The sequence below is a fragment of the Enoplosus armatus genome, chromosome 14 (genome assembly GCF_043641665.1).
Source record: "Enoplosus armatus isolate fEnoArm2 chromosome 14, fEnoArm2.hap1, whole genome shotgun sequence".
In the NCBI taxonomy this organism is placed as follows: domain Eukaryota; kingdom Metazoa; phylum Chordata; class Actinopteri; order Centrarchiformes; family Enoplosidae; genus Enoplosus; species Enoplosus armatus.
Window position 1 is genome coordinate 2,765,001 of NC_092193.1, and position 22,226 is coordinate 2,787,226.

The following is a 22,226-nucleotide window of genomic DNA, read 5'->3' on the forward strand; positions in this document are numbered from 1 at the left end:
TGCACCAATCCAACAAATCCTGGTACAGCACAGAAAATACGTGTTAATAAATTCCAGCTAGGGTGACTGCATAGCTCCAGATCTGGCAGCATGATTGTTAGATCTAGACACACTTTGATCCTCCAGTGTATTGCACCAGCAACTTCAAAATACACTATTTCATTGAAATTCTTTGTGAAGCACTCTAAATGCTAATTTAATAATAAAAAAAAAAAAAATTAATCTATTTTTTATTTTTTTTAGTTTCCTCCTAAATGTGAAGCTGGAAATATACCAAGTGTAACAGTATTCAATCAAGGAAGACTAAAGAAAGTGAAGTGATTTTTGTAAAGCTAATTTAGACAAGTCACGCTGGCCTCAGCAGGTGGTGATAGCATGAAGTTCACAGCATTGTGCCAAAAGGTCACTAATTCAATGGGCGGGGAAATGGATGAAGATCCATAGAAATGATGCTGAGCAGCGTTTCAGTCTTTTTTATCTTGTGCCGAGCAAGAAAAAAATATTATACCGAGTTACCGCCAAGTGTGAACATGTGGAATTGCATTATTGCCAAATACTACTCAAATTCAAAGATTCAAAATCTATTGCATGCTTTCATGTAAAATTTTAAATAAAAAAAAAATAATAAGTGTGTGAGTGTCGCAGGGAAGAAGGGAGATTTCACTGACCCACAATCCATTTACTACATGCAGCTGTGTGTATTGTGGACATGTTTGTACATGTACCACACTCCTGCGTATCCATAAGTCCTTGTAGTCTTTGTACAACTACATATCGGCTTGAACCACTGTTAGAGAACTAGACACTGAAGGTTTATCTAATCTATCTGATATCTGTATTCCATTTTTGCTTTTTCTTTGCAAACACTGCTTTAATGTATCTTCACTTTGCACTTCAGCTGAAACCTGCTTTGTGTGCTCAAATGATCTTTTACTGTCTTACCTTAGGGCTGGGTATCAAAACTCAATACTTTCTTGGTACAGACCACAAATGTGCAGGAAGCACCAAATATCGAAATCTGAAATCTGAATTCCTGGTCAGATTCGTAGTCTTGTTTTCTTCCTCAAAATCAGATGTTGCCCGATTTTAATCAAAACAAATCAATTTCAGATTATTTTATTAAGGTATAAAGTTTTTGTACAGATGAACATTTAACACCTGAGAACCCCGGCCTCTGCTGTTGTTGTTGATGTTTCATTAAGAAAAACATTTTATATATATTTTATATTTCTCAAAGCAAGGAATTCTAAAAAGCACAAATACTTATATATATATATATAAAATGTTTAATATCGTACATTGTATTATTGTAAAAAAATGTACATTATAATGTTAATCACAAAAATAACCATAACCTGTCTTTATGAATTCTTTTATCCTAACACACACACATACACACATACATGTTGCAGTAATCCTGTTTTATACTAATTTCATTAAGGGGTTCAAGTAAAGGCCACAGAGACGGGAAGTATGAACCATTTCACATTCAACTCATCAACCTGTCAAGAGTCCAACTCCTCCCACTCACAGTCTGGACCGACTCAGTCGGAGAGAGCAAGACAATCGTGACTGAGTGCAGCTCAATAAAAACTGGAGAGAAAAAAACAGCTCTTCAGTCTCTTTCTTGATCTTTTCTCCATGTGTTCATGGGCTGTAGGTTGCGTTTGAGCTGGAGGAAGCACCCCAGATTTAGCTTATAATTGCAGTGATGATGAGATAGAACCTTCTGAGGAAGTCTGGTTGACAAAAGGTAGCTCAGCACTGCGATTTTTAATCATAGAGGAACATCTTACTGGGAATGCATTCTCCTAAATAACTCTGATAAGTCTTTACACAGAAGACTTTAACCAGAATGCACACTGCAGCATGTCCTTCTGTCTTCAGACACGCATGCAGATTTAAACCAACTTGGACTGGAGCGCCTCCGTCGGAAGTGTAGGGGTGAAACGAGCCCAAACACAACCATAAATAGTCATGAGGACAAAAAGAGCGAAGACAGCTCTGACATTCACGCTGCCAGTGCCGCTGCAACACCAAAGGCCCTGATCAGAAGCAGGGCCTGCCAGGAGGAAGCACTCTACAGTCTGAAATCCAGGGCTTCCTTGGGGGCTCTTTTTCAGGATCATCTATCTATCTATCTATCTATCTATCTATCTTTATCACCAACAATTTTGTTCAATCGTTTAAGTCATATGTTGTGCAAAAATGCAAAAAAGCAAAAGATTTGCTGCTTTTCTCTGTTTTATATCATCGTAAATATAAAACAGAGACACAAGCAATATGAAGATGTCACTTGCAGCTCTGGGTAGTTGTTTTTTTTGTTGTTGTTTTTTTTTTTTTTAGAACTTTCTAAAATAATTGACGGATTAATCAATAAGATAAATGATGATTCGTTGCAGCCTTGTATGCATGTATAAAAATATGGACAAACCATGTCCATCAGACCTCAAACTTATCTTGGACATTTCCACACTGACATTTCTTCTTATTGGCTGACATTAATGCTGATGGCATTAAAACTGCACAATATACAATATATTGTCCCAGGTGATATATAGTTTGCAGTGGATGGTAATGGATTAAAACACAAAACAGCTTTAAGCTAGAACTTAGAAGAAATAGCATACTGAACAGTATGTAGGAGTGATCATGGTTAGATCACATTCTACCCCCCCCAAGGTTCATTTGGGAACAAACTGCATGTTAAGTGCAACAGCTGTGTTCACATATTCTCAAGTGAACAGAACTGAAGGAGGGAAATTTCTCCAGGGTTCATAATTAAAGCTCATCTAGGTGTGAATATGCTCTGAAAATCCATCCGCAGATTCATCTCTTCACCCACACAAACACTCGACAATGGTCCTTGAGTTCTGTCGAATGTCAAGAGGCACTTCACTATTGTTGGACCGTCTGATGAAAGACGAGAGGCCGACTTCAAAAGGCTGGAGCTCTCTGAGCCAAGGACACAGTGTCTGTGGTTCCAGCAAAGTGAGTTTCAACTAGAGCGTGGATAGATAAGAACCAAACCAAAACAGCAACATAATGCACCAGCGAAGCAAAAGACGCTGAACGTTGAAATAATAACATAAACATAAGAATGTTTTCAAAGTCCATGCAAATGTAAGATATTCTGATAAAACTGGGAACTGAAGTTAAAAAATATTTTAAGCCCTCAAATTAAGCAGCTAAAATCAGGAAAGAACTGTTTCTGGGTTCAAATCACAGACTTCTCTAAAACATCCGTGAAATACGTCTGTGCTTTGTGGAGGGAGAAATGGGCCTGGACTAAAAGCTGCCAACAAAGGCAGGGGCTTGGATAGTGATAGAGGAGGAGTTGAGGCAGCCAGAGGGTTGGCTGCCTTTAGCCATCTTCCCGCTGCTTCCCTCCTCTGGTTAACAGCTCTGCACCGTCAGTGTCAAGCTGGGACACGCCAGAGTCAAGCGAGAAAGAGCAGCATGCCTTCCAATGACCTGCTTAAAACTGCTCCAGGATTCATCTCCACGTCCTGCTTCACTTTTAGTCTGACAGATTCTTAAGATAACATAAATGCACTGGGCTATAACTAAGTGAGCATTTTAGCAAGTTTTATCAAGATTTCTACAGATTTCTTATCTTATAAAATTATTTTCTGTAGTTTTTTGACTGCATTTCAAGGTTTTGGCTGGTGTTTGCACGTTCAGGCTAATAGTGATTGGTCGATGTCACATCAAGGGAGTCATATCACTTTGTGGCTTAATACTACAACAGTGCACCTGCCACAATAAGCAAAATTAAAAGGGTGCTGAAATTGATTTACTCACATACGTAATCACACTCAAAATGATTTCCTTCCCATTAACTTTTTTCTGATTATTACATGCAAGTCCAATATTGCCATAAAGCAGTCCTCTTCAGGGATTTGCAACACAGCAGAGGAAAAGACACCTCTGTATAAAAATAGTAAAATATCTGACAGTTCAAAAAAAGTTATTACTTATACTTATATACAAAAAATGTATATACTTATATTGTCTCACGGCATGTATTGCCATATCGCCCACTCCTATTTCAGGATTTCCTCCAGGAAATTGTCTAACCGAGATGGTAAGCAACCCAAATCCTGCAGCGCGATGGCCGCACACATTCAATACATGTGTGCGGCACACCTCCTCTCCTTCACCAAGGGTTAATGTTCTATTTCACAAGTGTATAAATCATTTATGATGTTAGTAGAGGTGGTCTTTGTTTCAAGCAAAGTGGCCCACCTCCACTATGAAACCCTGCACTCAATAACATTACTAACAGTGTTTCACACTGAGTAATCACTGAGCGATGCACAAGGAAGTTCACTGAACTTTGTCAAAATAATCGGTTAGTAAATGAAATTAAATTTTACAGTGTATAAGTCGTTACTGTCAAACACATCATATCATGTTCATGATCATGCATCACAAGTGTGCAGATTCAAATTAGTTTAACCACCAAACTTTCAACAAAGCATCCAACTGTTTTTTTTTTATTAAATTCACCCTTAAATTTAGAAAACTCAGGCTATGAATTCACAGATAAAGATAATCGTTTTACGCAAACCTGGATTTAATCCAATCTGACTTGAGGCAGTGCATTTAAAAGTTGTTTTCAAGAATGTGACTGTGATACTTAAATGTTATGATCAGTATGTAAATGTGTGGTTATCTGTTTGAGTAAATATTCCTGAGGTCAACACAAGGACACAGCGCATGCCAGCTGGATTGAATCCAGGCACCTGTGGAGGGAGAACTGCCTCCATCTAGCAACAGCTAAACAGTGCTTCTCACATCCAAACTTTCCACTGAGTGATTGCTAACCTGAAAGAACCAGTCGGCTGTGTTACTAGCAGCAGGCATGGAGAAAACTAAAGAGCACAACCACACAAACCATAACCACCCTCCTTCCCTCTCCCCGCCTCCACCCTGTTTCATCAATTAAAAATTAAGACAAAAGAAAATAAGCATGCCAGACAGAAGTTAAGAACACAGCAGAACACACCCCCTCTGAGGAGAACTACAACTACCAAGACCAAAATACTACAAACGCACAGATGCTTGCTACCAACCTGCGGCTATGCTAGCATTGCTTGTCGTCTCACATTAAAATATGATTCAATTAAGTAAACGATTACTGTTTGAGCTGTCATTTACACTTGATATTTGACTCTAATTGGCAGTGTCTAAATGCCAAGCACTGGATACAGCTTTGACTTTGTACCAAGTGAGTGTGTGTTTTTAAATCAAGCAACGGCACATCTGTAGATAAGTAGCGAGCACATATTTCATCAAGATCACAGATCACTTCCGCAAGAAATTTGGCCACATAGACACAGCGCTGCGATGGACTTTCATGAAGCTTTTTACAGTATAACTGAATGACAGCAAGTAGCTTCTGGCAGTGTGTTTAATACTGTGCTGTAGGCCAGCATGAAGGGCAATTTCCAAATGGAAGCCTGATATGTTTTTAGCTTTCACCTTGTGTGATAATTTCATTTAAGGCGCAGCGAGACTCAATCGCAAGCATTACATAGTGCAAGAAGACTGAATTTCTCGCCACAGGCACTGAAGGCTTTCCATATTATTTTAATAGAGCCTACAACTTTTGCACTAACCAGAACACACTCTATGCTGTTTAGTTTTTCTGCAAACTGCATAAAAAGATTCACTCAAATCCCTGACTGCACTGCATTGCATGTGGCAGAACCGATTTCTCACAGAATGATGTTAGTTGAGAGGGGGGAAAATGAAGTGATCAAATGAAGAACAAACCCTAAATTTGAAAATAACAATGCAGCCCTTACCTTGCTCCCCTCGGCTTTCGGCTCCTGTGATTGCAAGTGATTCAGAGAGTAGTGTTTAAAAGTCCTGCTGCTAAAACGACCTGAGCTCCGCTGGACAACAGTGTCATGTCTTGGGAGACCAACAGATTTTTTTTTTTTTTCAGTCATATAAATATTTTGTAATGACATCATACAGTACAGACAGACAGACCCCACAACAATTACATTCCCCAATCTCCCATGCTTCTTTCCACGATTTCCATTGCTCCTTTTCTGGCCTGCAATCATAACATATAACCTTACAGCGTTTCCCATACATAGGCTCTACTTGGGTGGCCCCACTAAGAACTAAGAAAAGAAGCTTAGTTTCATATCATATTATTACTATTCTGATACAAATCAGATCAGTTATTTCCATTTTTCCTGAATGATATTTCTTGCTCACAAATCACTGATGGTGCTCTTGTAGTATAACTGATACTGCCAGGATGTTAGTACCCTGGTGCAAAAAGCACTGGGATTAAAGCAGCCACCAAATACATGTTAATGCCACTTGCACAGTAATCCATTAAGTGCTCTTTGCATGACAAATGGTAAAAGACATGAGGATTCTCCCCAGGTAGTACTGATACACGGTGAAATGACACACTCAGTGCAGCGCTACTGTGACACCGACAAGTGAAAGCATCGCTGCACTGTGAACTGTTCATCACTACTAACAAGGGAAATAAGAGAAGATTAAAACAAGGACTTCACATAAAAAAAAAAAAAGAAATGTATTAATGTCACAACACTGCACAGCAGAGGGATGTCTGAGCAAGTCAAAAGATGACAGAGGCTATTGATAAATGTCTGTGGTTTGACATGTCTAATGGTTGGTTGCATGTTTTTATATACACACACAGAACTAATTATGAAGTCCTTGATTTGGCCAAAATATCACTACCTCTCCCGTTTGGCTCCTATTTCTTAACGAATTACTTCTTCATCATCTTTGATCATTGTACAACAGTAACATTTGCTCCATGTAATGTCTGCGTGCCGTGACTCTGTTAACACTGTGTTCACACTGCGAGCAGCTTGACAGATGGGTGGCTTTATCCTGACAGAGTCTGTGTGGTGGTCACCCACACACATCACATGTGTCACTTGCACAGTAATCCATTAAGTGCACTTGGCATTACAAATGGTTAATGTGATTTTTTTTCACATAACCTTTATAGACAATAATTACTGCATTGGTATTTTATTTTCTGTCACGTATCTCACTCATAAACCAGAGCAGCAATCTGGAATCAGGAAACTAAACCAAAGAAAAAATAAATCTATTGATAAAATTCTACAAGATCAGATTAACCGATTGTGAAAATAATGTTTTCGAGAGCTGTCGAGTTTTGACTGTCTAGGATTAAATGTCTTGTTCAGTTTGCTCTTTACAGCTAAAATCAAATTCCATCAGTAAGTAGTAGAAACAATACATCATGTTAGAGGCTGGTGAAAGCAAAAAGTGTTAAGTTGTTATTAAACTAAATTTACATTCAGCTCTTTGGGAAATGATGGACTTCCATTGATTTCTTAAAGAATGCTGCTCACAATGTGAACACAGAGGCACCAACAGAATTCTGTTGTTATACATTTATTGTTGTCGTTATATTGATTACACACCAGGTCAATACCTCAAATAAAAAGGATGAATTTGCTCGCTTTTGTTGACCAATGACACAGAATCTAGAAAAAGGAGCCACTGTTCACTGTTGCCTGTGTTAGGAACCTGATAAACGTACCATCTCATCCCCAGGCAGCCAGTATCCTTCCTGCTCGATGCCGGCCTTGGAGCCCTTGCAGCCAACGGTCAGGGTCTCCACCACCAGACCGTCCTTCACGGCCAAGCTCAGCTGTCTGGCAGTCTCCTTAGGGTGCATGCCAAACACACGGCTCAGGTACCTGGGCAGGTGGAGGTTGAGAAGTAATTGAGCAATGTGCAATCAGCTGTGCTGGTTAAAAAACTCAAACTACAGTAAGTGGTAGACCTTGGCAGAGACCTACAACTTCTTGGATTGGTGCTGCTGTCACAAAATTGAATGTTCGAATGGTTGTTTATGAGACAGCTGAAGCTCAAGACCCTTTACATCCTTTAAAGCACATCTAACAACTCTGTACATGATGGCATTTTTTTTTCCTATGGTCTTAAAATGACTTCTCTAATGCTCCCACATTTTACAGTTTGGGGGCACATACGATTCAAATAATGGCCTGGTTGATTCCTGCAGCTGCCTGCTGACTGGCAGTGAACCTCTCTGAGCAAGGTCATGTATCCTCCACTGTGGCAGACAGCCAACGAACAGAATATGTCAGTGGGGAATCAGGGGAGAGTCTGTATTTACTCCTGAGTTACAATGGCCAGGCCTATAGTATGTTTGTGAGGTGAACACAATTCAGACTTGATTACTTAAACCAAAGATTGTAGAACCAAGGTAGCAGGTTCCCAAAATAGACAAAGGAAGATCTGTTGAGACTGAGATTTCTATCTAGATCTTTCACTCTTTTTGTAATAAAACACATTTTTCAGAGTTGGGCTGGCTTGAGCTAAAATCACAACTTTAATTATGTGTGTCTAAGAGTGTTAAGGTGACATGGCTTTACCTCCTATAGCCAAAAATGACGTAACCGTGTCGCTTGTTTTGTCCAACAAATAGTTAAAAACTCAAAAGACATCTAATTAACTATTGTCAGCAAATGCTCACATTTGAGAAGCTGGAACTATCTAATGTTTGGCATTTTGGCTTAAAAGATGAAACACATAACACATAATAACATAACACAAAATAATGGCTTAATTAATTTTCTAATCCACAAATAATTCAATTCAGTTCTGATCACTTCAATAATGTTGATGTGTGTCTAGTTGTTACTGGGCAACATAAAACACCTGGCTTTAACCCCCAACCCATTCCAGCGTACTCTTTTCATTTATTTGCATAAAAATGAAATCAAAGTTCAAAAATTTGAGTCTCCTTGTGGTTCATTTTTATGGACACTGTACCGAGTTATTTTGTAGTATGTTGTGAGTAATTAGGGTGTTACTTGTATCTTTGATTACTCCATTTTTAATCAACTGACTGATCATTTTGACTATAAGGTGTTTATCAAAATATATGATGGGTAAAAAGTTAAAGTCACGGTAAAACATTTTGCAGTTCGTTAAACACATACCAGATTTTGTAAATTAGCAATTAGCTTGGTTAATGATGAACTCATTGACTGCTGTGGCTGTGACCCTGCCGTACGTGGAGATTACATTTCCAGCTAGGTGCGAGAGGACAGTTAATTATTCGCCCCTGCCTCACTGACTTTGGTCTCCTCTATTTCCACAAAACCAAAGTAATCGCCCTCTTAGCCATAAAGCTCGCTTGGTGAAATTAAGCTACAGTGGGACTAGATAGGGTGGAGGTGCAGGGTTGGGATGGGGGGGGGTGGGGGGGGTGCGGGAGAGCTGGGGCTATCCGTTGCATGCCGCTGCTTACTGTTGCCATGACAACAGCCGCTCGCCACCGGTATTCATTTGGCAAGCAGCCAGCTCCAAGGTGCTCGCCAACTTGCCGTATGAGATGTGCTAAGTGTTTCATTTAGTCTCTGCTCCATCCGCTGACTGAAAGGAATGACTGATCAGCGAGGTCTGTCGCGGATGATTTGTCATCAGTTTGAACAATGTGAGATTCCCTCCACAGACAAAATAATGATGGTTAAAGCATCATGAGGCCAACCTGCTGTAGATTCCATATCTAGACCCACTTTCTACTGGGGGGTGATGGCAATATAGGGTGGCTGATGGCAATGAGTGAATAGCGTTTGAGAATGTCTGAACTCCTACAGCTGTCAATCTAACTATTGATCAGAGCAAACAGGGCTCAACAAAACATCCAAGCCTTGCCTGTGCAGCTCTCCCAAACTGCCCACTGCAACAACAATGCCAAACAACTGATTGACACTGATTAATCGATTAGTCATTAGACAGCAAATTAATCAGCAACTATTTTAATGATTGATTAATCGCTCGAGTCATTTATAAATAAAAATAAAAATAACCTTCTCTGGTTCCGGCTTTGGACTTAAGGAAATTGTGATAGCATTTTTTCACTACTTCCTGTCATTTTATAAACTAAATGATCAATCAAGTAATTGAAGAATGTATCAACAGACGGACAACGACAATGAAAATAGTTAGTTGCAGCCCTGGACAATTTAAAAAACTGAATGTATTTGTGTGCGATTCAGCTACCTTTACCAACAGCCCTGAGTATAGATATTTCATTCCAAAGTAAAAGGTTATTTCTCACGCTGCGTAATAACATGAAAAGCGTGGGAAATTATTCTTGGAACACAGCATGTCTACATACAGTGATTACATGTTAGTGAGTGAAGCCGTTTTTTCTCCCCTCAGATCATCACCATGCTGATGTGAATCACCAAAAACCCTTTGAATAGTGAGCTGTTAGTGAATACCTTGCTTAAGGACATGTAAGCTGTGAAACATAGAGGCTCAAAACAGGTTTCTGGTTGAGAAGTTTGAGGGTTATTGAAGTTTTTTTTATAGGTCAAGGATCTCTTCCGGACAAAATTTTCTCAAATATGTCCATCCTAGCGAATGAGTGGGCCAAGACGCATGCCATGAACACTATAAACAAAATCCCATTCACCTCATCTGTACAGGGCTGGTTAAATAAAACTCAAGGGACAGATATTTTAAAATGTCAGCAGATATAATCAGAGCTACCTGCATGATTTTTGTAATTTAGGTGGACCGACCCTTTAAAGTATCCTTTAACAGTAAGGTGTGTATACATACAGACATACCATGATAGATACGCATCATCATATCTGTCTTATCAGTGTTGAACTTACTTGGAGATCCTGTCCATGTTTGCAATTTGTTTCTGGTTGCGGATGACCTCGATGGCCGCCCACACATACTGGACCACCTTGGGGTCCGCCTGCCTCTTCTTCACCACACGTGACATGATTTCCTTATTCATCTCAACTGTGGGAAACAAAGGACAAATCTTATATACTATTATATAAGTAGATGTATCTGCTTTTGTTCTGTGAATGAAAAGTAAGTACACTTGAGTTGTGTTTTATTTATGCTCAGCTGATATTAGACTACCATATCATATCAAGACAGCAGGCAAACAAGTTTAGGAGCCTGTTAGATAAAGAGGCCTTCCAACTGATTTGCACACGACGAGAGCACACAGTGGTCAGCAGGGAGGACAACAAATGAATGATCTGTCCAAACTTGCAGAGGACGGCTTACTCAAAAGAAAAACTCCCTCCACCATCATCTTAATTGAACTCTGGGCCTCTGGGACAAAACGCCTATGTGATTTGTGCCTAGTTTTTTCCATGGATAATAAATAAACAAAAATAATACTCACATACTGGAAGAAACCCTAATTAATATCTTACATTTAGAAACTATTCATTATGCTTTAAAACACAAACTCAACCTTGCTGCCTGAAATTGAAATTGACATAAAGTTATTACATTATTCTTTCCTATCCAGTCACCATTTATTTGAACCTCATATATAATCCTTATTCTTTCAGAAAAGCATTGATTACATATCAGTGGAGAAATATTTATACTATGCCTTGTCGTCATTAGGAAGACACTCTTAATACCCCAGCCATGTGGACATCAAAACAAATACTGTGGTGGTGATGGATACTCAGAAAATGTCAGAGGGAATTTGACAAGGAAAACTCTTAGGGACCTTCAGAAGGTTCTGAGTAATGCTGGTTTGCCTCTTTACTGTGGTGCACAGGCCTGGATTTCCCTGAATATCTTAGAAATTCAAATCCAATTTTATGCGGTCCTCCTCTTAACCATCCGTGAAACTAAAGATGTCACTTTCATAAATCGCAGCCAAAAGCTAACCATAATAATGCTTAGAGCATTTTTATACGAAGGAAGATTCTTGGCTTTAGTGCACTTTGTGGTAGAAGAACACTGTCACAGACATCGAGAGAGGATGTTCAACTTCACACTTTTCTCATTAGCGTATGAACTGTGGTTTAGCATGGCAAAAAAGCATGTAGGAGAAATCAACATATGTGGTGCTGAGCGCAAACAAGCAAAGCTAAAATCAACACAAAGCATGTGGTCAGCCGTAGCAAACAGGCAAACTATATTGTCTAGAAATGTAGTGGTTCATGTTTTGGTCGTGATCAGAGTGAAGCTTTCTTAAGTTGAAATGGTGTGTGAAGTAATCATCTTTTAACTCACTGTATTTTATCTTTCTGCTCTGTTTCAGACTGGTACATACTAGATCTGAGCCTGGGCTAAAGTACACAAAGATCAGCATATTTTAATGATAAAAAAAAATAATTTCACAAATTATTAGGAAACACTGATTTGAAAAATTAACAAATCAGAGAGAAACTGCTCAAAAAGGTAAATAATTATTACTAATTACAACCAACTACAAATTAAAAAAAAATTCTCATAATTTTCAGACATCACAAATTCTGGAGTTCCTAAATTAATGAAATCCAGCCACACTGAATACAACAATGCAGTTTCCAGAAGGTAAAACAGGATTTTGATACTCATGTCACTTTGAAAATAGTGAAATTAAAGGTTTTGCGGTGTCTGTCCAATAAGCAGAAGTGGTATTATTGTTGGTAATGGCATGATTACTTGGATGCTGGCAAGGCGAACACTAAAAACCTTTTTCCCAACAGTGTGTCACTATTCTGACATATCCATTAGGGTGCACATTATGCTATTCAGAACTAGGAGGCACCCATCTTCACAGCACTCTTGGTTAAGAGAGCCACTATGAGTGGGAAATTAACCTCGAAATTAATATCAGGTATCAGGTTTTTTTTTTTTAACTTTCCAGCATCACAACACAGCTGAAGGAGATAAAGGGAATGGGAGCAGTAAGGTGACAGTGAGTAATGCCAGCTCCCTTATTCTGTATCAAGCGCCGTAGGTGTGAACGAGGGCCACCTGTGCCACGGTGCCAAGGCAGCATGACCACTCCTGCTCTCCCTCCTCCATATGCGTCTGCTGGACTGGCATGTATACAACACAGCCTGGCACACTGCTGCCAGTCTGCACCTCTGTCTCCAGAGAGCTCACACTACATGATGACAGGAGGACGGTTCTGCACGCCAACGTGCTCCCCAATCAATTAGGCAAGGTGTGCGACACTGGAGGCTAATTAGAAGACAGCAAACACAGGTTGAGAGGGTTTTGTGGCTCCCAGGATAAACAAAGAGACTACACAGCGCTGTTGTTCCCTCTTTAGAAAACCTGACAGCTCCTCCTAACGTTAACTCCAAGTCAAGAATCACCCCTGTTAGTTATGATATCAATTCAATCAACTATGACAGTCACACAGGTTTGAAGGATGCAGTGCTGTCAATTTTAGCATCTGCCATTCACCGTTAGCCAGCTGGCTAACAGCAACTACACTGACATGAGGAGAACAAATGGGCCATTCTATTAAAGAAGATCTATATAATCCCACTGTTTAAAACTCACCAAATATCCTAATTAAATGGCCTATTACACACCACTCGTTGATTTGGCAACAAAGAGGTAGCCGTGGAAGGCCACGGGTATAGCCATTTAAGAAGCTGGATTTAGCTACTAGCAGGCTAACTGACGTCCAAACCACAGCTTGTCAAGACAAAAGGACCGATTTAACTTGTTCTAAAAACCAGTTTACAGTGCTCATAGATTGAACAATAACATAAAACCCCAAACAAGCGCTTAAAAATCACGGTTGGCTGGCAAGCAGGCTATCAGGCTATCGTGGTGAGTTATTTTAACGTTAGCGATGCTAGTAAAATGTTACGTAGCTAACCTTAGCAGGTTGGTTGGTAAACCTAAGCTAACATTAGCCAACTTGTCAGCGAACCTAGACAAGATTCACACTCAAAGCGATAAGCTAGTGGTATTTCGAGTACTCATGAAGCTCCACCCGTCGTCACAAAACAGCGAAACACAGTCGGCTAACTAGCTACCTACTCGTTTGTTTTGGAGGGCGCCATGTTCACAATCCTCCATCACGGGATAGGAAAGGCAGCTACGGCTAAGCTAACAGTGCTAGCGCCTGTAGTTGCTGGCTAACTAGCCGCAGTGTTGTCATTGAGCGTGTGCCATTTTCATCAGAGTTAAAATCCAACTCACCTTTGCTACAGTGTCACTAACACACGGCGCTGCAGGAAATCCGCGAAGGATTGAAGGCGAGGCAGCTTACATTAGTATTTTTCGGGCTAGTTGAGGCTGTGGATGGTGGTTTGTGTCCAGCTGGCCACAGTACAGCAGCGCTGGGCTGGGAGGTAAACACAGACAGCGCCAACACAGCCGAGCGGAGCTGGTGAACCAAAGGGTGAACTCTAGTGGCGGAATCCGACTTACTGCACCTAACACCAAGGACTCATTAACCTGGACAATTAAAAGGAGTAGTCCGCCGATTTTACACGTCAGGGTCGATTTGTTAACTTAGTCGTGTAGAGAGCCTGTCTATGAAAACAGTGAGGGAGGGAGGTCAAGCCTGAGAAAAGTACCAGCTGATCTACACATGGCTGGTGGTTGTCACTCTTGTTTTTGGTGACAAGTGGTGGTGATTTTCAGAGATGCTACCAATGATGGTCTGTTGGTCCACTGCTTTGGTCCAGACTGAAATATTTCAACAAGTACTTGGTGGATTGGCATGCAATTTGGTACAGACATTTGCGTTCCCCTCTGGATTAATTGTAATTCTTTGGTGACCCCTTCATTTTTTACCTAGCGCCATTATCAGCTCAAAATTTAAACTCACAATACTTACTATACTTCATAATACTACATAAAACTGTTTTATGATTAAATACCTGTATTACCTGTATATAAATAAATAACTAATGACATTCCCATCTACCTCAGCTGATATTTGTGTTTAGTGCTATTTAGGATGCTAAACTGAGATGGTGAACACCGTAAACATTATGCCTGCTTTACATCCATCATTGTGTGCATGTCAGCAGGCTGTTTGTATTTGGCTCAAAGCACTGCTGTGCTTAAGTACAGTGTCACAAAGTCGCTGGCATGGCTGTAGACCGGCCTTGCTGGTGCGTCATTCATGTTCCACTGCTGTTCAATGGGCAAAAGTCCTCACGTTGCTCATGTTTCACTGGCAGATACCAAGATCCCCACTGGCATATCATTCTTACGGACATATGTGCCTAATACACAACATATTTCTGCTGTTCCACTGACATTTACACACATACAACTAGCGTCATGGTCTAACCGTCCAACAGGATATCGTTATCGATATGCTAGCCATAACATTACAGGGTTGATATGTAGCTAAAGCTAGCTTCGCTCTAGTTTAGCATTAGCTTTACATTCCCATTATCTAATAATATCATTTGAAATCAAAACTGCTGAATTCCTGGGCTAAAAGGTTTGACCATTTATTGAGTTCTTGTATTGAATATATGGACGAAATTCTGTGATCATTCCCAAACAAAAATTTTTTTCATCTGTACTTTCACATCTACAAAATCAGTGTGTAAGTACTATGGAGAGAGAGAGAGAGAGAGAAAAACATCCTTCCCTCATTGATGATAATAATGATTACATTTGTGATGATTTTTTTCTTGAAGTTATAAAATACATAAATATATCAACAACTATTCCGCTGTAAATACAGAAGAGACTAACGGCCCCATTTAAGAAGCAAGCAGTGATCCAAATGGAAACAAATACTCATTCACATGTATTTTTCAAGTCAAACTCAAGTTGTAGGTGTGAAAATATCTCACATTTTGTGGGCAAAACAAATATGGATTGCACTTTTCAAGTGAAACAGAAAAAGCAGAAAAAAGAACAAGAAACAACACAGTACCAATAAAACACAGCAAACATATAGATGTGCAAAAAAATATGCATTCAAAATACATCACACAAAAGATGAAGCAATAATATTATCTATGCTTTAAGTGTACAGGATATACAACTGTATCCTTCTACTAAACCCCAGATAAACTTCAATTTTGAATTTCAAGCCAACTTTTTAAAAGTGATTACTCTGAATAGTGAATACTCGCATATGGCAATTACAGTGTGGTTGGAGAAAGATTGTAGTTGTAAAGCCAAACTCCAGACTGAAAAATAAAAGTTGGATGTGCTACATGCTCATCCCCCAGCCCAACCTTGTGTGCCACCTAAACTCATTGTCTACATAACTCAGCAGTGGCTCCAACAGGAGCACCATAAAACCAAAGTCCAGCATAGAGAGGCTGAGTGAATGTGGTCTGGACTCTGTGGAGGAGAGTCATGGTTTCAGAGATGCTGTAGAAGGACAGAATACCTGCACTGTGATCCAGGTACACTCCTACTCTGGAGGACTGAGGACCTGAGACGGGAGTTGTGACATTATTATGTCTGAATTCATAACACCCGTTGATACAATCTAATGCCCAAGACTTGTCATTGTATCCAAATGCACATTTGTTTGAATTCCCTGTTCTGCCTATATCCTTGTATGCAATTGCTACTGTGCATCTACTGCTCCACTCCACCTCCCAGTAACAACGTCCACTCAGATTCTCTCGACTCAGGACCTGCCAAAAAGAATTGAATCTGCATGAGTCACTAGAATAAGGCTGTTCTTCGTTCATCTGTGTTGCTTTTCTGTTACCATCAGATAATAACAGCTGTGTGTGTGCTGTGTTTGGATCCAGTGTGATTTCACGTGAATATTTTAAGAACTCAGCTCTGGTCTTGGGCTCTGGTTGTGGCAGTGAAACATCCACTTCAGTCACTCTCAGTGAGATGTTTGTCCATGTCTCTCTCAGAACGTCCTGTAGTTGATCTCTGACTTCTGACAGAGCCGCTGTCACATCCTCAAAGTATCTCAGAGGACGGATATTGATGCTGGATGAGTCTGTAGACTCACTGAGTCGTGACAGGGAGGGGTAGTTGTGTAGAAAGTGGTTGTGATCCTCTGTGTGTGAGAGCTGCTTCAGCTCAGCGTCTTTCCTCTTCAGCTCAGTGACCTCCTGCTGCAGCTTCTCCTGAAGCTCTTTGACTCGACTCACTTCAGTTTCCTGCTTGGATCTGACCTGCTGCTCCACATCAGAGCTTCTTTTCTGGATGAGACGGATCAGCTCAGTGAAGATCTTCCCGCTGTCCTCCACTGCTTTATCAGCAGAGCGATTGATAGCCTCCACCTGCTGTTGAAGCAGCTTCACATCTTTCTCTCTGTCCTGGATTCTCTGCTGGATGTTTTGTCGACTCACCTCGAGCTCTCTCTGCCTCTCAGTCCTTTCTGCTGCAGCTGAGACTGTGTCGTGGCCTTTATGTTCATCCACAGAGCAGAGATAACAGATACACTGCTGATCAGTACGGCAGAACATCTTCATCACCTCATCATGACGAGAGCAGATGTTCTCCTGGAGCTTCTCGGAGGGCTCCACCAGCTTGTGTTTCTTTAATGGCGCTACATCATAATGAGGCTGAAGGTGTTCCTCACAGTAAGAGATCAGACAGACCAGACATGACTTGAGGGCTTTCAGTTTTCTCCCAGTGCAGACATCACAGGCCACATCTTCAGGTCCAGCATAGAAGTGATCAGCAGGAGCAGCTTGGAGTCCAGTCTTCTTCAGTTCCTCCACTAAATCTGCCAACATGGTGTTTTTCACCAGGGCAGGCCTCGGTATAAAGTACTGTCTGCACTGAGGGCAGCTGTGGATTTGCTTCAGATCCTCTTCATCCCAGTGGGTTTTAATACAGCCCATGCAGTAGTTGTGTCCACAGGGAATAGTTACTGGATTCATTAGTAGATCCAGACAGATTGAACAGCAGAATTTTACTTGGTCCCTCTGAATTCCTTGCTGCGCCATTTCAGGTCTCTGTTGCAGTGACTGATAGTTTCACTTCCTCTGAACAGGAACAAAAGCTGTGCTCTGATCCAACACCAATATTTGTTTTGCAAGCCTGCCTTCACCTGCTCACCTGCATAGGCTTGTCACCTCTCAAGCTGGCAGACCTGTGAAGGGGAGGGAACAAGGAATTAAGAGGACAGTGCAGGTGCAAGAAAGAGGTGGGACCAGGTTTTGTTTTGTTCCAAGAGGACAGGAGCTGTTTGAAAGAGGGTTTGTTGCTGTCACAAGGCGGACATTGATTAAGTTGAATATTAGTGTATTTGTTTTGGGTTGATTTTTTTGGATGTAGATTTGATTCAATTTGCATGTAGTTGGCGTTGATCTGCCTGTGTCCACAATTGTCTTCACCTGTTCCCTCCGTTTCCACCTGAAAGTCCCTATCCCTGCAGGGCCCGGGAGGCAACCGACCTATTGAGCGGTGAGGGAGATGACCCCTAGCATGGCAAAAGTACCTGCAGCAGGAGGAGGAGGATAATGGCTGTGATGGCGTCCTCACACAAACAAGAGGGGAACGACAGAGCTGAGGAGGAAATGATAGGAAAAAAATGAAAGTTGTCTTAGCAGTACTAGCACTCATAACGAGTACACCTGGCTGTCTTATCCTTCATCCAGAGACAAAAAAGTTTTCTAATTTATCTCTGTTAGAGGGAAAAGACAGGAGCTTCTCACAGGAAGAAGGCAAGGCAAGGCAGCTTTATATATATATAGCACATTTAAAACACAGAGGCAACTCCACGGCAAATGAAGAAAAGCATTACAATACATACAAATCAATAAGCAATAAAAACCAGAATAAAATCAACTAAATCATCAGTCTTAGACAGAAAGGACGTGAGGAACCTTAAAGTTGCAGCAATGCGTTCAAAAGCATTAACGTATGAATCCACTTCACTCTCCCTAAAAGGAGGAACTAAGGCAATGTGCCTGCTTACATCAATTTGGTCAGAATAAGAAATGAGGGCATGCATACGAAAAGAAGTAGAGGTATTTTTTTCAGACTATTCTATTTACCACCTGACTGCCTAAACCAGAGCATTTTAAAAGGCAGGAAGTTGTGACACCTACAGGTTGACACTCAAAGATCCTTGCAGTAAGAGAGCTCTCACTCTCACACAAACACAGCCGCACAAAATACAGAAAAAACCTTGACACGTACAGCCAGAACCGTAACACTTTACATTCTGATGTTGTTTTCAGAGTAAACTATGACTTTACAGTCAGGTAATGACTGGTAATCAGTTACATCCTTCCAGCACATTTTCACATCAGGGCAAAGCCATAACGTGCATGAGTGTGCCAACCTCACCACAGCCGTGCAGCACATTTCTGATACAGTCTGCTTCCTTAAAGAAAAGGAAGCAGACTGTATCAGAAATGTACATTTAAAGTGAGCCAGTGGCAGTTGAAGGGGTTCATGTCAGCATCATGTACAGTGCAGAGACCACTCCCCTCTCCTGGTGAATCTGAATCTTTTAGATTTGTTTACATACATATTGTAACAAACAGGAATCACACTTTAGCGTTCAGTTCTCATCATATCAGCAAAGGATTTAAGTTTTATCAGCGTCGACACAATTCTTCACACAAAAGCATCGATATGAGAACAACCTTCTGACACAACCCAAACACACAGTGATCAACCTGAACTTTAGTAGCTGGTAGACTAGACTAAGATGAGTAGATACGCTAAAACAGTGTTAAAACATGAAACTTTTGCATCCTGTGCTCAGCGCTGCCCAAGATGATTGTGAGTGTTTTTTTAGAGATAGTTCTGGCTTTGGAAGACTAGTGGTTGTTTGACTTACGATACTCACTGACTGGAGATTTTACTTAACTTAATCAGCCATGTGTTACAAAAGGTATCTGTTTTACTTACATACTTTAATATCAACAACTATCAGTAAAGCTGTAATAATTGTATGGCTATGATGAAAATAAAACATTTGAATGTGATCTCTGTTGATTAGCTGTGAAAATCTAAAATGATAATATTAATCGAATGCAAAAAACACAATAAAGGAGATCCATTTTACAGATTCATCAATTCATATTAATCAACAAGTTGACTGCAAAAGCAGCTGATCTGGTTCATTCATGTCCTTCTGGATTCAGAGTTGCAACAAATACCTTGTTTGTATGATATTTGTTTCAACCCATCTCAAGCTTTAAATATGTGTAAAAATTATAATACAACAATTTCAATATTTTATGACAGTTTACTTTGATATCTCCTTTTGCCAAGAAGTATTTGACAAATAAAAAACTAAATGATTTCGATAAGCCCTCCCTCCTCTTCCTCCTCTCAAACACAGCGAGCTCCACTCTGTCCATATATTTCCTTGTTCCCTCCCCTTCAGATCTACAGTTTGAAGACGGGTGGAGCCAACATGGTGGTGAAGTGACGGAGCTGACGGGCTCCATTCACTGCAGAGACACATGCTGTTTAGATCAGAGCTCAAACTACTTTCACTTCTAAGAAAGTGAAACTCAGACAGTCGCTGCGACTGAGAGGTAAAATGGCGCAGAAAGGAGTTCAGCTGGACCGGGAAACCTTCTCTTGTTCGATGTGTCTGGATCTACTGAAGGATCCGGTGACTATTCCCTGTGGACACAGCTACTGCATGAGCTGTATTAAAAGCTTCTGGGATGAAGAGGACAAGAAGAAAACCCACAGCTGCCCTCAGTGTAGGCAGACCTTCACACCGAGGCCTGTCCTGGTGAAAAACACCATGTTAGCAGTTTTAGTGGAGGAACTGAAGAAGACTGGACTCCAAGCTGCTCCTGCTGATCACGGCTATGCTGGACCTGAAGATGTGGCCTGTGATTTCTGCACTGGGAGAAAACTGAAAGCCCTCAAGTCCTGTCTGGTCTGTCTGATCTCTTACTGTGAGAAACACCTTCAGCCTCATTATGATGTACCTCCATTCAAGAAACACAAGCTGGTGGAGCCCTCCGAGAAGCTCCAGGAGAACATCTGCTCTCGTCATGATGAGGTGATGAAGATGTTCTGCCGTACTGATCAGCAGTGTATCTGTTATCTCTGCTCTGTGGATGAACATAAAGGCCACGACACAGTCTCAGCTGCAGCAGAAAGGACTGAGAGGCAGAGTGAGCTCGAGGTGAGTCGACAAAACATCCAGCAGAGAGTCCAGGACAGAGAGAAAGATGTGAAGCTGCTTCCACAGGAGGTGGAGGCTATCAATCGCTCTGCTGATAAAGCAGTGGAGGACAGCGAGAAGATCTTCACTGAGCTAATCCGTCTCATCCAGAAAAGAAGCTCTGATGTGAAGCAGCAGGTCAGATCCAAGCAGGAAACTGAAGTGAGTCGAGTCAAAGAGCTTCAGGAGAAGCTGCAGCAGGAGGTCACTGAGCTGAAGAGGAAAGATGCTGAGCTGAAGCAGCTCTCACACACAGAGGATCACAACCACTTTCTACACAACTACCCCTCCCTGTCACGACTCAGTGAGTCTACAGACTCATCCAGCATCAATATCCATCCTCTGAGATACTTTGAGGATGTGACAGCGGCTCTGTCAGAAGTCAGAGATCAACTACAAGACGTTCTGAGAGAGACATGGACAAACATCTCACTGAGAGTGACTGAAGTGGATGTTTTACTGCCACAACCAGAGCCCAAGACCAGAGCTGAGTTCTTAAAATATTCACGTGAAATCACACTGGATCCAAACACAGCACACTCAAAGCTGTTATTATCTGAGGGGAACAGAAAAGCAACAAAAATGAGTCAACATCAGTCTTACTCTAGTCACCCAGACAGATTTACTTATCCCTTTCAGGTCCTGAGTAAAGAGAGTCTGACTGGACGTTGTTACTGGGAGGTGGAGTGGAGAGGGCAAGGAGTTGATGTAGCAGTCGCATACAAGAATATCAGCAGAGCAGGGAGGTTGAATGAATGTGTATTTGGACGAAATGACAAATCTTGGGTGTTGGAATTTTATCAAAACAGTTATAACTTTTGGTACAACGATGTCCAAACTCCCGTCTCAGGTCCTCAGTCCTCCAGAGTAGGAGTGTACCTGGATCACAGTGCAGGTATTCTGTCCTTCTACAGCATCTCTGAAACCATGACTCTCCTCCACAGAGTCCAGACCACATTCACTCAGCCTCTCTATGCTGGACTTTGGTTTTACTCCTTTTCTGGAAACACTGCTGAGTTCTGTAAAGTCAAATAGTCAGAAGTCATTTCAGGGACAGTTTGTTAAATTCTGTGTTTTAACTCGAACTTATTTTGTCTCCTTGTTTGTTGCTGAGAGCTGATTGTTGTGGCATTTCTTCACTGCACAGAGATCACCTGTCAATCAAACATTATGGGTGGTACTTTGCCATCTTCTCATTAGTTGTTCTGTAAATGTCTGAGTTTCTTTAGGTGGTGCTCCTTCCTGTGTCTGTTTAGCCATGGAGGCTATCACTGCTCATGATGATTTCTGTTGACCTGAACTGAAGGTTTACATCATGAATAAACAA

At 41.0% G+C, this 22,226-nt stretch overlaps 3 protein-coding genes across 3 annotated transcripts in view; 1 reads left to right on the forward strand and 2 right to left on the reverse strand.

Moving 5' to 3' along the window:
• zmynd11 (zinc finger, MYND-type containing 11) overlaps nucleotides 1-14,124 on the reverse strand; it is a 23,438-nt gene extending 9,314 nt beyond the window's left edge. Inside the window, exons 1-3 of the mRNA XM_070918467.1 lie at nucleotides 13,996-14,124; nucleotides 10,695-10,830; nucleotides 7,577-7,736 (exon numbers count right to left, since the gene is read on the reverse strand). Coding sequence (XP_070774568.1) covers nucleotides 7,577-7,736; nucleotides 10,695-10,825 — 291 coding nt within the window. The 5' untranslated portion in view covers nucleotides 10,826-10,830; nucleotides 13,996-14,124. The remainder of the gene's footprint in view (nucleotides 1-7,576; nucleotides 7,737-10,694; nucleotides 10,831-13,995) is intronic.
• Nucleotides 14,125-16,006: 1,882 nt separating this feature from the next.
• LOC139296145 (tripartite motif-containing protein 16-like) lies at nucleotides 16,007-17,699 on the reverse strand. The gene is made up of 2 exons (XM_070918469.1): nucleotides 17,204-17,699; nucleotides 16,007-17,134 (listed from the first exon to the last, which is right to left on the reverse strand). The coding sequence occupies exons 1-2, from the start codon at nucleotides 17,697-17,699 to the stop codon at nucleotides 16,026-16,028; spliced, it is 1,605 nt and encodes a 534-aa protein (XP_070774570.1). The 3' UTR covers nucleotides 16,007-16,025.
• Nucleotides 17,700-20,242: 2,543 nt separating this feature from the next.
• Nucleotides 20,243-22,199, forward strand: LOC139296148 (tripartite motif-containing protein 16-like). Its single transcript, XM_070918473.1, has one exon. It carries the CDS (start codon nucleotides 20,258-20,260, stop codon nucleotides 21,932-21,934), a length of 1,677 nt encoding a protein of 558 aa, XP_070774574.1. The 5' UTR covers nucleotides 20,243-20,257; the 3' UTR covers nucleotides 21,935-22,199.
• Nucleotides 22,200-22,226: the final 27 nt, after the last annotated feature.